Below are 10448 nucleotides of genomic sequence, written 5' to 3'. Positions count from 1 at the left end.
AAATTTAAAATATTAACCAATGATCATTTTATTATTCTCCACCTTATTTTGTCACTCGTGTAAGGAACTCGATAAACTAACCGTAACAACTTAATTTTTCAAATGACGAAATAAACAAAATGTGCAGCGATACAAGTTTGCATGTATAAACATAAGTAACTAAGATGCATGAAATCACAATATCTTCTCAGAAACAGCAACAAGCGATTGACATCAAAGGCATTGCATTTACGAACACCTTCTGATTGCAGAAGCCATCACCAAATCCAAGCGCGGTGACTCTTCCGCCCCCCTCCTCCCCACTGAGGTCCAAATGGCATGGTCGAGCCCCAACTAGAATTTGCAGACAGAGGCCTCAACCCCTCCCTCCCGCCCGGTCCTGTTATCATTCAGAGTTAGAACAGGTTCAGTTTAAGTTCAGTTAACTCGAAGCGGTACACAACATTCTCAGCAATCAAATCGTTCAACACCTTCAAGGCTTCAAACACGTCTTGGAAATTTACAAATATTCCCTTGGGTAGAAAACATCGTCGGGTACATTTTGTAGAATGGTTTTCTGTACTTAATTGTGCTTTATTGTTTTCTTGGAAAGTTCTCTTTCGTATTCATAAATAGTTCAGCTCTAGCGTGAATTCATGAGATTATGGACCCATGTGGAATTATTGATTTTGAAGGGAAACTTTAAAATCACTGTGCTTAACTTCCTGCTTATGTAGGTACATGTCTTTCTCTCCTAGGTCAAGAATATTTTGGGGAAATTATGTATAGATACAGTACTAATGAATTGATGCTATTGTAGGTTCAGTATCAATTCACTTTGAGAAACAGGATAGTCCAAAATGGAAATTATTACTATCAGCTAACTGTGGTGACTTCTTCAGTAACAAATGTAGTAATTTGAATAGTTGCAGCTAAGAGCATGTCCACAAGGATGAAACCATAAATAATATGAAGCATAATACCATAAGTTTCAAACGCACAGTTCAGTATCCAAACAGCATAGCGTATTAGCGTTGCATGCTTCCACACAGATGAAAGCAAACCTGATGGACCAAATTATCTGATACTAAATCATTAATATTTTCGAAGCACATGAATTACAGAGGATGCAGATCACATCACATACTCGCAGTTTATGTGTGGTGAGTTCTACGACAAATCAACGGAAGGTCCACGTCCAAACTTCAATTATTTTACAGGTATAGAAACCCTACTAGTTAAAAGACTTAAGACAGTCATTGCTCTAGACCATAACGGCATAGCTAAAGGAAGGAGTATATATGTGTGATGGTCAAACATCTCATGACACACATATTCTTCCTGATTACAGAAGACCAACAACGGCAAGTATGGGACTTCGCACAACATAGTGCCCGGACACCCAGCTCAAACTTCCCTCCATGAATTTTTTCCCAGCATTGCCATGGCTTCTCACCGTTATGGTATACAATATCTTCTGTCCAGCCTTGGAAAAGACCAATGTCTCTGGGTAGACAGACACTAGAAGACTCTTGGGAACCTGTACCTTCAGTGTGTACACGGAATTGGGTGAACCCACATTTGTCACAGTCCGGTTCAATGTGAATGGCCTTGTCCCGAGGGGCACCGTTATTGTCGGGTAGTTGAGCTGCGATTCTGATATCTTAGGAAGCATCTTGCAGGACAACCTCGGGTTACGCACAATGACTGCCAAGGCTTGATCACCAAGGAGAGCACATATATAGCCGGCATATTCAGTAATGCCAAGGTCATAAACAAGACCTGGGTCAGTAGCTCTTGTAGGATTGACATGGCCAGCACCCATCGCATACGCGGTTGCCCTCTGATGCTGCTCGTCCAAGATCGGGTCACCCGTGCTGTCAGTGATGTCAGATGTTGTAAGGATGGCTGATTTGATTGCAGCCGCGGACCAATCAGGATGGGAGCACTTGACAAGCGCAGCGATGCCACTGACATGCGGAGTCGACATCGATGTTCCAGATCGAATGTTGAATGGACCAGAACCAAACATGGTGAGTGGTGGCCATGCAGCAAGGATATTGAGCCCAGGTGCTAATACATCAGGCTTTAGAACGCCGGGGCTGAAGCTGCTAGGACCACGGGATGAGAATGCTGCAACAGTCGGAGATGGATGGACACCTAGAACTGTATTTTTGTAGATGACTTTGGCAGTGGCTTTGATTGTTGTCTTCACGTATTCTGCGATCTTCATGCCATCAGACACAGTCACTTGCACAACATTACCATAGTCCTCAAGGAGCGTGGTGAAGCCGGCATCTTTCCTGTTGATCAGCACTATGCCAGCCGCCCCGGCACTCATGATGGCACTGATGTCGGTGTTGTTTATTGATCCTGTGTTATTCATTGATCCTGTGTCATGGCAAATGACAATTTTGCCAGACACATTTCTTCCAGCCAATGACTTGCAGTGTTTGTCCAAATAAAGAGGAAACAGTTTGGCGCTTGAGTTTGATATCTGGTTGAAAGCTTCCCCATTGATGTGATTGCCGTTCCCCAGCTGCACAACAGTCTCAAAGCTACGGTCCACTGAGCCAGCTGCGACTGTGAGTAACCAGGGTGCAGAATTGGCAAGAAATGACTTGGGTCCATTGTTCCCAGCTGCAGCCACGACAACAATGCCCTTTGCTACCGCACTGAATGCACCAATGGCGACCGGGTCTTCACTGAAGTTAACATCGAAAAAGGGGCCGAGGGAGACTGATAGCACGTCGACTCCATCTTTGACAGCTTCCTCAAATCCCGCCACTATGTCTGAGGTTGCACACCCATGAATTGTGCATACCCTGTACATTGCCAGATGTGCGCCTGGAGCAATCCCAGCTGCTGTGCCCCTGCCGAGTCCGTGGACGGAGGCACCTCTGACAAAGTTCCCGGCAGCGGTGGACGAGGTATGCGTCCCATGACCCGTGTCATCTGCAGAGTCATTTGCAAAGACACTGGTGAACTTAGCACCGATGAGCTTGTTGTTGCACCGAGCAGCGCCATGGCATGAACCCTTCCACTTTGATGGGGGTGGCGGGATGCCAGCATCATCAAAGGAAGGGTGCTGCGCATAGATGCCCGTGTCCAATACCCCGATGATTACGCCCTTGCCGTAGCTGACGTCCCTCCACAAGCCGCTGCCTCTCTTCAGCCCGAGAAACTCTGGAGTGTGTGTGGTGGTGGGATGCCAGAGCTGGTCTGGAAAGGCACGCAGGAACCCAGGCTTCTTGGACACCATGTCGAGCTCGGCATCCGTCAGCCTGGCAGCGAAGCCGGTGAAGACCTCGGTGTAGGTGTGAAGGAGCCGTGGCTCATCGAAGCCAGCGAGAGGGGATGGCATGAAAGTCTCATGCCACCACCGGTGCTCGTCCTCGCTGGTGCCAGCCTCGGCAGGCTGCTTCAGAAGGAGGATGAATGTCTGATAGCTGTGTGTCCGTGTGGCACTGGCATCTGGATGATCAGCAACGCACAGTGCAGGTGTAGGGCGATGGAGGAAGGTGAGGGTGAGGGTGAGGGTGAGCGAGAGAAGTGGGAGCAGGAGGGGACGGGCAAAGGAGGACATTGCCCCTTGCGTTGCTATAATTCGTTACTGGATCGTTTGGCTGGAAGAAACACAGGTGATCGGAGGGAAGAAGATGGTCTTATGCTCGGATGGAGAGAAAGGGACGCCGTGCGTGTCGAGTGTGGAGCGGAAGAGACATGATTTCGCCCTGGTACAGTGATGCTCCCCTAAGCGGCGTAGGAGGAGTGCGTGTCCAGTGCGCACTCGTGGAGAGAAAGAAAGGGGGAGAGATGCTTGTGCTGTTCAATGAGAACTGGGAATTTGACGAGAGGGAAACAATGGTGGCTAGAAAAGAAAAGGAGGCCATGGACGAGACCAAAGGCGCTGGGGCCGCACGCACGGCTGCACTTTGGCGCACTGCGACGTGTCGAACAGTCGGAGGGACGACGTCCAGCGGAGCGGGCCATAGAGCGGCACCACCGGCTGGTCCCGTGCGGCCGCGTCCATGGCCAGCGTCGCCGCCGCCGGCGACCTAGGCCCCTCCGCGCCAGCTTCGGTCCCTGTTCTTTTTGCCTCGGCGCCTTAATTAGAACAGGGGATAGAGGCGGTACCTGCATTGACTCGCCGGAGACGGCCCAGGGCAGCTCGCGTCAGGCCCCTCGGCGACGCCTCCTGCCGCGACCTTCGGGCCGGCCCGCCGCTCCGCGTCTCCCGCCCGCGCGCTCCCGCTCTGCCGCCCGCAGCGCTGAACTCCATCCAGTCTGCAGAACACCGCCCTCGCTCGCGCCGTAAGCTCCGCCCAGTGGTACTCGCCGCCGACCACCGCATTCGCATGGGGAACGGTCGCGGCTAACCGGACCAGAGCGAAAACTTCGTCATATTGCGGTGTAGGAAAAGAATGTTGGGGATCTCTTTTCGGCCATGGCCGGGGCTGGGGGAAGGGGTAAAAGCGACAATGGCGATGAGGAGGTGGAAGTTCAGAAGGGGAACGAGTTTATGGGGATTGGGACTAGTATCTGCTACAAAATTGAAGAAATGCTTATGGCTAAATTGGTTATTCACAAAACGTATGTCAAAATAGACAAAACTTTCCTACAATGCAAAATTAAATATATATGATTTACTGGATATTTTCCATTGTTTATTCTGATCATGAGACAACGTATAAGAGGAGCAAGGGAAGTTGCATCCAGCAAGGCGAAAACATGATACAAAGGCTTTTAGTTTAGCTAATATATGGTTGAACTCTTATGTATTCATTCTCTTTGTATCGTTTGTCTCAGACTTGTTGTGATGAATACATCTTTGTTATGCATAGTCCGGTTGTATCATCTTGATGCGATGACTAAGTCAATAAAGCTCTCTTTATTAAAAACAATATTAATCATAATTCTTAAAATGTGTCACTGCATTGCATAATGTAAGCAAATAGCACGACATGCAAAACCATACACCGTTGATCATGTAACATTGATACATATCTGGAAAAGTAACGAGAACCATCAATATATTGTCGATTAAAATCTCATCTACCGATTAGAATGTGTATCGAACACTAACATTCTATCCAACAATTTAGGGTTTGCAGAAACCAAAACCTAAAGCCCTAAATATTTGCAGAACCAAAACCTAAAGCCCTAAATACCAAATTAAATCTTACAGAAAATTCAATTAGCTTACACAAAAAGTCCCTTCGCTACTTCTCCAACAATATCCATAAAACTGTCATTTGCAAGTCATTGACTCATATAAATGTTCGGCTATACTCGTGTTTAATTAGGTGCCACTTTTTGGGAACAAATAGAGTCCTTCATGTTCTATCTAATCTCTACTACTATAATGCACCAGTTTTAAAAATTTGAATGTCATTCCCGCTACAGACCACTATCGAGGCAACACATGTCCGTTTTTAACCGTCGATTTCACCCCATCCGACGGTTGTTAGTTGTTGGATTCGTCCCTGCTGGTTTCCCGCTCTCTTCACGCGCACATATTTTGGTAGCTCCTCGAACCTTCCCGGCAGCTCCACCGGCCTGCGGCGTTCTAATTTTTTTATTTTCAAAATAGAAGGCCGCCTGCGCTCTGTCTTTCCTCCGGCACCTCACATCAACGCCTCAGTTAGTCCATCCAGTTTTTTTAGAGGTAAGGCCCAGAGGCCCAGCTTTAAATTAATAAAGCCACAAACGGCAGAGTTACAAGGTGCTGAACGAACATCTTACAAGCATCAAGGAACAAGCAAACAGAGAAAAAACAAAAGAGCACAGCTTGGTCTTCAATGCCATCATCCAACGGAATGGAATGGACAGAGCGGAGGAGCGGAAACGCCATGAAGCTCACCACCGGACTCATGCCATGATCAAGACCTGGCTCGTCGCCACCAGCATGCCATCCGCCTCCGCCTTCGAAGAAGGCCCCAACCTTCTCACCCTGGTTCGTAGGGCGCCGCACCATCGAAAGGCAGAGCAGCTCTCCCCAGAGCGCGCATAGACACATGGGCCAACGTTCCATGGACCATCCCCAAACACGAGCACCGCACGCGAAACACCACGGGCATCACCGCCGGCCAACACACCGACCACCCAAAAGACTTCAGCTTCAGGACATCGCTCGCCGAAGAAGACACGGCAAGAAAAGGGCATCCATGTCGCCGTGAACGTCTGGGGCACCCATAGCTGCCGGAAAGGGGACAACTTTCCCCTTTCGCCCAGGCCGAGGGTGCCGACCCGTCGACAAGCCACCACACCACCCGAGCACCACCACACTTCGCCACCAGAAACGCCGCCACCTGCGGGCCTGGAAACACACGCAGCACAACCACCTTCCGCCGGCCCAAGGCAACGCCTCCAAGGAGAACACGACGCTCGAACGCCGTCGCCGCCCAATCCAGAGATTTTGGGTTTTCACCCGGGCGCAGAGGAAGGAGGGAAGGGGATGTACCTCAGCGTCGCCTCCAAGGAGGAAGACGGCGTCCGAAACATCGCCGACGCCGTGGCCGCCACCGCCGGCCAAAGATCTCTCCCGGCCAGAGCCCCGGACCCTGCCACCCCAACACATCACCCAGACGAGAACGTCAAGTTGCCCTTGGGATGGGTACCACGCGGAGCAGGCCGCCGTCTTCAGAACAGACTCGGAGGTCGACGGGGCGACCACCGCGACGCGAGCAACCTCCACCGCCTCCACGCCGCCCCCGCGACCGAGGAGGCGGTCAGCAGCACCGGCCAACGCCCCCCGCCGTCCGGGGCCGCGCCGCCCTCACCTTGCAGAGGCCGCCGCCTCAGATCCCCGGCCCCCACTGGGGAGAGCGCCGGTCGACACTGCCCTGGACCGACGCCACTCCGGCAGGAGCAGATCGGAGCCGGGGTCGCCTACCGCGCGCCCGCACCAGCACCGGCAAGCCCCGAGCGGCGTTCCTCCACCGATCGCCGCCCCGAGGAGCCAAGGGCCCAGATCCCCGCCGCCCCCTTCACCGGCATCGTGGTCTTTGACCGGCGGCGCCTCCGGAGACGGCGAGGAAGGGAGTATGAGGGGGAGGGAGCGGCGGCGGCGGGCTAGGGTTTCGCCCCTCGGTCGCCTGGAGGGGGCGACGCGAGGGAGCGAACCAAATCCTTCTATATAAACACTTGCTTGAAATCTCTTAGTCCATCCAGTTGCAATCCTGTCACCTTCGTTCATATCTCACATTCTTGCTACACCTTTGTCTTCATCTTCCTTGCACCGTTCCTTCATTCTACGAACAATCTTGCCTGAGCTTAATTAGTTGAGCTGAAGCTGGCTACGCCCTACATCTCCTAACTGCAACATACTATTCAGGTTGGCACCTCTTAGCTCTCTCCCTCCGGCCGGCGGCTCCATATGCCATCGTATACTATACGTATACAATACGTATACAATTTGTGGGTAGGAAAGCCTCACCCGCTACACTATATTTGCTATCTGCAGCATACTACATATATCCAGGTTTGGGACCTCTTAGCTCTCTTCGGCGGGCACTATCTGCGGTGATCCAGCATACCACTGCATGTTGTAGTATACAAGTTGTTGATATGATCTTCATGAAGGGACTTCTTCATAAATATCACATCCCTCAGAGTGGTACAACAGAAACATTGCATGTCATAACACTCTAGATTATATTACAAACATGGTCTTAACAAGTTGGTATTCTCACAGGTCCGATGAAAACACCCTAAGATACTACTGAAGAACTCTTACAACTCAACATAAAGATCAAAGTGAGCTCAACAACTTATTTAGGTAAGCTACTACGCTTCTCGACTCTAAGATATCTAGGGTAAGACACTACTCCTCCGCCTCATTGTTGTTAGCTCCGTAGACTATTTTGTAGTCCACGTCTTCCACTCCTCCAGACAGATCAGGTTCCTCATAGACCAGCTCGTAGTCTCCTTCTGGTGCTCCATCGTTGGCCTCCACTTCATTGTCTCAACAAGTTCAAAAGAGAAAATGTGTTTGATGCACTAGCTACGACCATTGATCAGAAAATCTCAGGTCAATGCATGTTTCGAAAACATTTCTTCAAAAGGTTTATTTTATTTTGAAAACTATGCCCGCCAGTCTTCACAGGTTGACCAGAACTTCATGGAGTTCCTTTCCTGCCGCGTTCGTAGTTCCCTTCCCGGAACAGGGAGTGACAAGCCACAATTTAATGCACTCTACAGAGGTGCGTTACATTTCCCATAAGAGAACTTATCCTTGATACCATCCGAGACGCGTTTCTCGTCCACACTTCCTTGGTGTGGGGCCAGGTTTAAGATCCAAGCCAATCACTGTCTTCTCCCCGAACCTGCATACCCACTCTTTTGTCCATCCGCACATCCCTGATAGACATCTCCCGTTCATACGGCTTTACACTCGATGTGCTACGGACAATCCATCATAGACGGTAGAGCGCTCTCATCCACTTGGATGGGGATTTAAAAGGATTTCCCAACCTACTGCGGTGTTATCACAACACCCAACCAGGCCCTATCAAGTCCGTTGATATGCAGAAGGGAAAAGATACAGCTAACTTCCCCAAACCATTATAGATCTCATGGTTAACGCGAAATGTACGGCGCTAGAATCACTAGACGGCATTGGTGATTAGTCTTATATGAGTAGAACCCTTGCAATGGAACCTCCACCATATCAACACATACCATGGTTCCATTGCCCACCACATAGTGACATTCATAATTGGAAAAGTAACATTTTATTTTCAATGGTAAGTATTGTACTTTTGCGAGTAAATTGATAGTAAATAATCAATATGGCATGAGCAAGGGGTGAACTTGCCTGGTGACTGCGAGATAATGCAGTTTGATGTGTTGGATGGAACCTGGACCTCGGGTTATGTAAAGAAGCATCATTGTACGGTAAGGATAATGTTATAAAATCCAAATGATGCATGGATGAGTGCATTATTTCAGGTTGAATCCCTTTCCCTGGAATATTTATTAAGATTTAGGTTTGATTTAAATATTTATGCCTTTGGCAGTAATTTATAAGTCCTTTAAATCCTTTAACATGGTTTTCTTTAAAAAGAAAAGGATTTAAGAGTAATAGAATTTTCCTTTGGAAAATATTTACTTCAAATAAAGAATTTGAAATAATAGAGTTTTCCTCTTTTTGGAAATAAAAGAATATGGAATATTAGAATATTTCCTTTTTGGAAAATATTTATTCTTTAAAAGAAAAACTTGGAATAACATAATTTCTTTTGAAAATATTTGATAAACAAATATTTGAGTTCATTTGGAATTTTCCTTGATCTTTATATCAAAGGAAAATTGCAAATTTCAAATTCCAAGTTCATAATTAAATTCAAAAATTCCAAAATTTGAACTGGTGTTGTTCATTTCATTTCTTATTTTATTCTGGTTAAGAATTATTTTTATACACTAATCCATTTTTTCTTGAATTTTAGAGGTATTTATAATTATTTGGAATTTTGTAAAGTCCAAGGGTTATTTAAAAATGTGAAAAGTCCAAAATGCCCCTGCTCAGGTCAACCAACTAGTTGAACCGGACCGGCCCAGGTCGGTCGGTCGGCCCTTCCACCAATCCTCTCTCTCACACGCTTGCGAACCCTAACCCTAATCGTCTGGCGATTCCCGTGGCGATGGCGTCACCGCCACGGTCGCCGCCACTCTCCGGCTGTCTCCGGCGGTCCTAGGGCTCGCCACCGGTCGCGTGAGACGCAGCGCTCGACGGTGCTCACTTCCATCCGCGTCGATCCGGTTTTCCCCTCCTCTGCTGGACGTGCGCGTGCTCGCCCGTGCCAGGTGCTGACGAGTTCATCGACGAACTCCATCGATTTGCGCCTCCTAGACACGCTCGTGCGTTCGCCGCCTCCTTCGCTGGTGGTGCGTGGCTTGGCACCGGCCTAGCCACAGTTTGGCACCGCCGTGGCTGGCATGTGCCACCGTGTTTCCATGGACGCCGACATGGACACGCCAGGTAACTCTGCTTCTCCTTGTTGTATTGTGATCCAAATTCATATACTAAAGGGAGGCTAACTTCTGACGAGCGGAGCGAGGCCCGTCGCCGGTAGGCCAGGTACGGTACGGATCGTTGGCACCGCCTATATATACATCTTGTAAGCCGCCGGCTAGGGTTCATCAGATTATAAGATAACCCACGGCGTTTGTAAAACACCTCCCGATATAGTGAAGTTTTGCTGGTTGGCGCCCGTGGTTTTTTCCCCTTCTGTGTTGGAAGGGGTTTTCCACGTTAAATCTCGTGTCTCCGCTGCGTTTTCCTTTATCGTTCTTCGTTATTTGCTCGTTCTTCGTTATCTGATCTCTCTCAGTACCCTTGATGTTGATGGGTACGAACACTCCGGTGCTCGCGGAGTTTTGAAGGTATCAAAAGGTTCTCTCGTTCACATTATTGGTGATATGAATTCTGCAAAATTATATGTTCTTAGAGGTAGCACTTTATCTTC

General features: G+C 48.8%; 1 protein-coding gene and 1 long non-coding RNA gene across 2 annotated transcripts in view; both read right to left on the bottom strand.

Moving 5' to 3' along the window:
- LOC124705900 overlaps positions 1–350 on the bottom strand; it is a 4698-nt gene extending 4348 nt beyond the window's left edge. Inside the window, exon 1 of the long non-coding RNA XR_007004192.1 lies at positions 239–350. This is a non-coding gene — a long non-coding RNA (uncharacterized LOC124705900). The remainder of the gene's footprint in view (positions 1–238) is intronic.
- Positions 351–1324: 974 nt separating this feature from the next.
- Positions 1325–3565, bottom strand: LOC124648773 (subtilisin-like protease). Its single transcript, XM_047188481.1, has one exon. The coding sequence runs from the start codon at positions 3563–3565 to the stop codon at positions 1325–1327; it is 2241 nt and encodes a 746-aa protein (XP_047044437.1).
- Between the last annotated feature and the right edge of the window lie 6883 nt (positions 3566–10448).

The sequence above is a fragment of the Lolium rigidum genome, chromosome 4, assembly GCF_022539505.1.
Source record: "Lolium rigidum isolate FL_2022 chromosome 4, APGP_CSIRO_Lrig_0.1, whole genome shotgun sequence".
NCBI lineage: Eukaryota > Viridiplantae > Streptophyta > Magnoliopsida > Poales > Poaceae > Lolium > Lolium rigidum.
This window is presented reverse-complemented; position numbering and strand designations above follow the sequence as displayed.

Bases quoted from the DNA above. Each gene is read 5' to 3' on its own strand.
- LOC124648773 (XM_047188481.1), bottom strand. From the start codon at position 3,565: ATGTCCTCCTTTGCCCGTCCCCTCCTGCTCCCACTTCTCTCGCTCACC.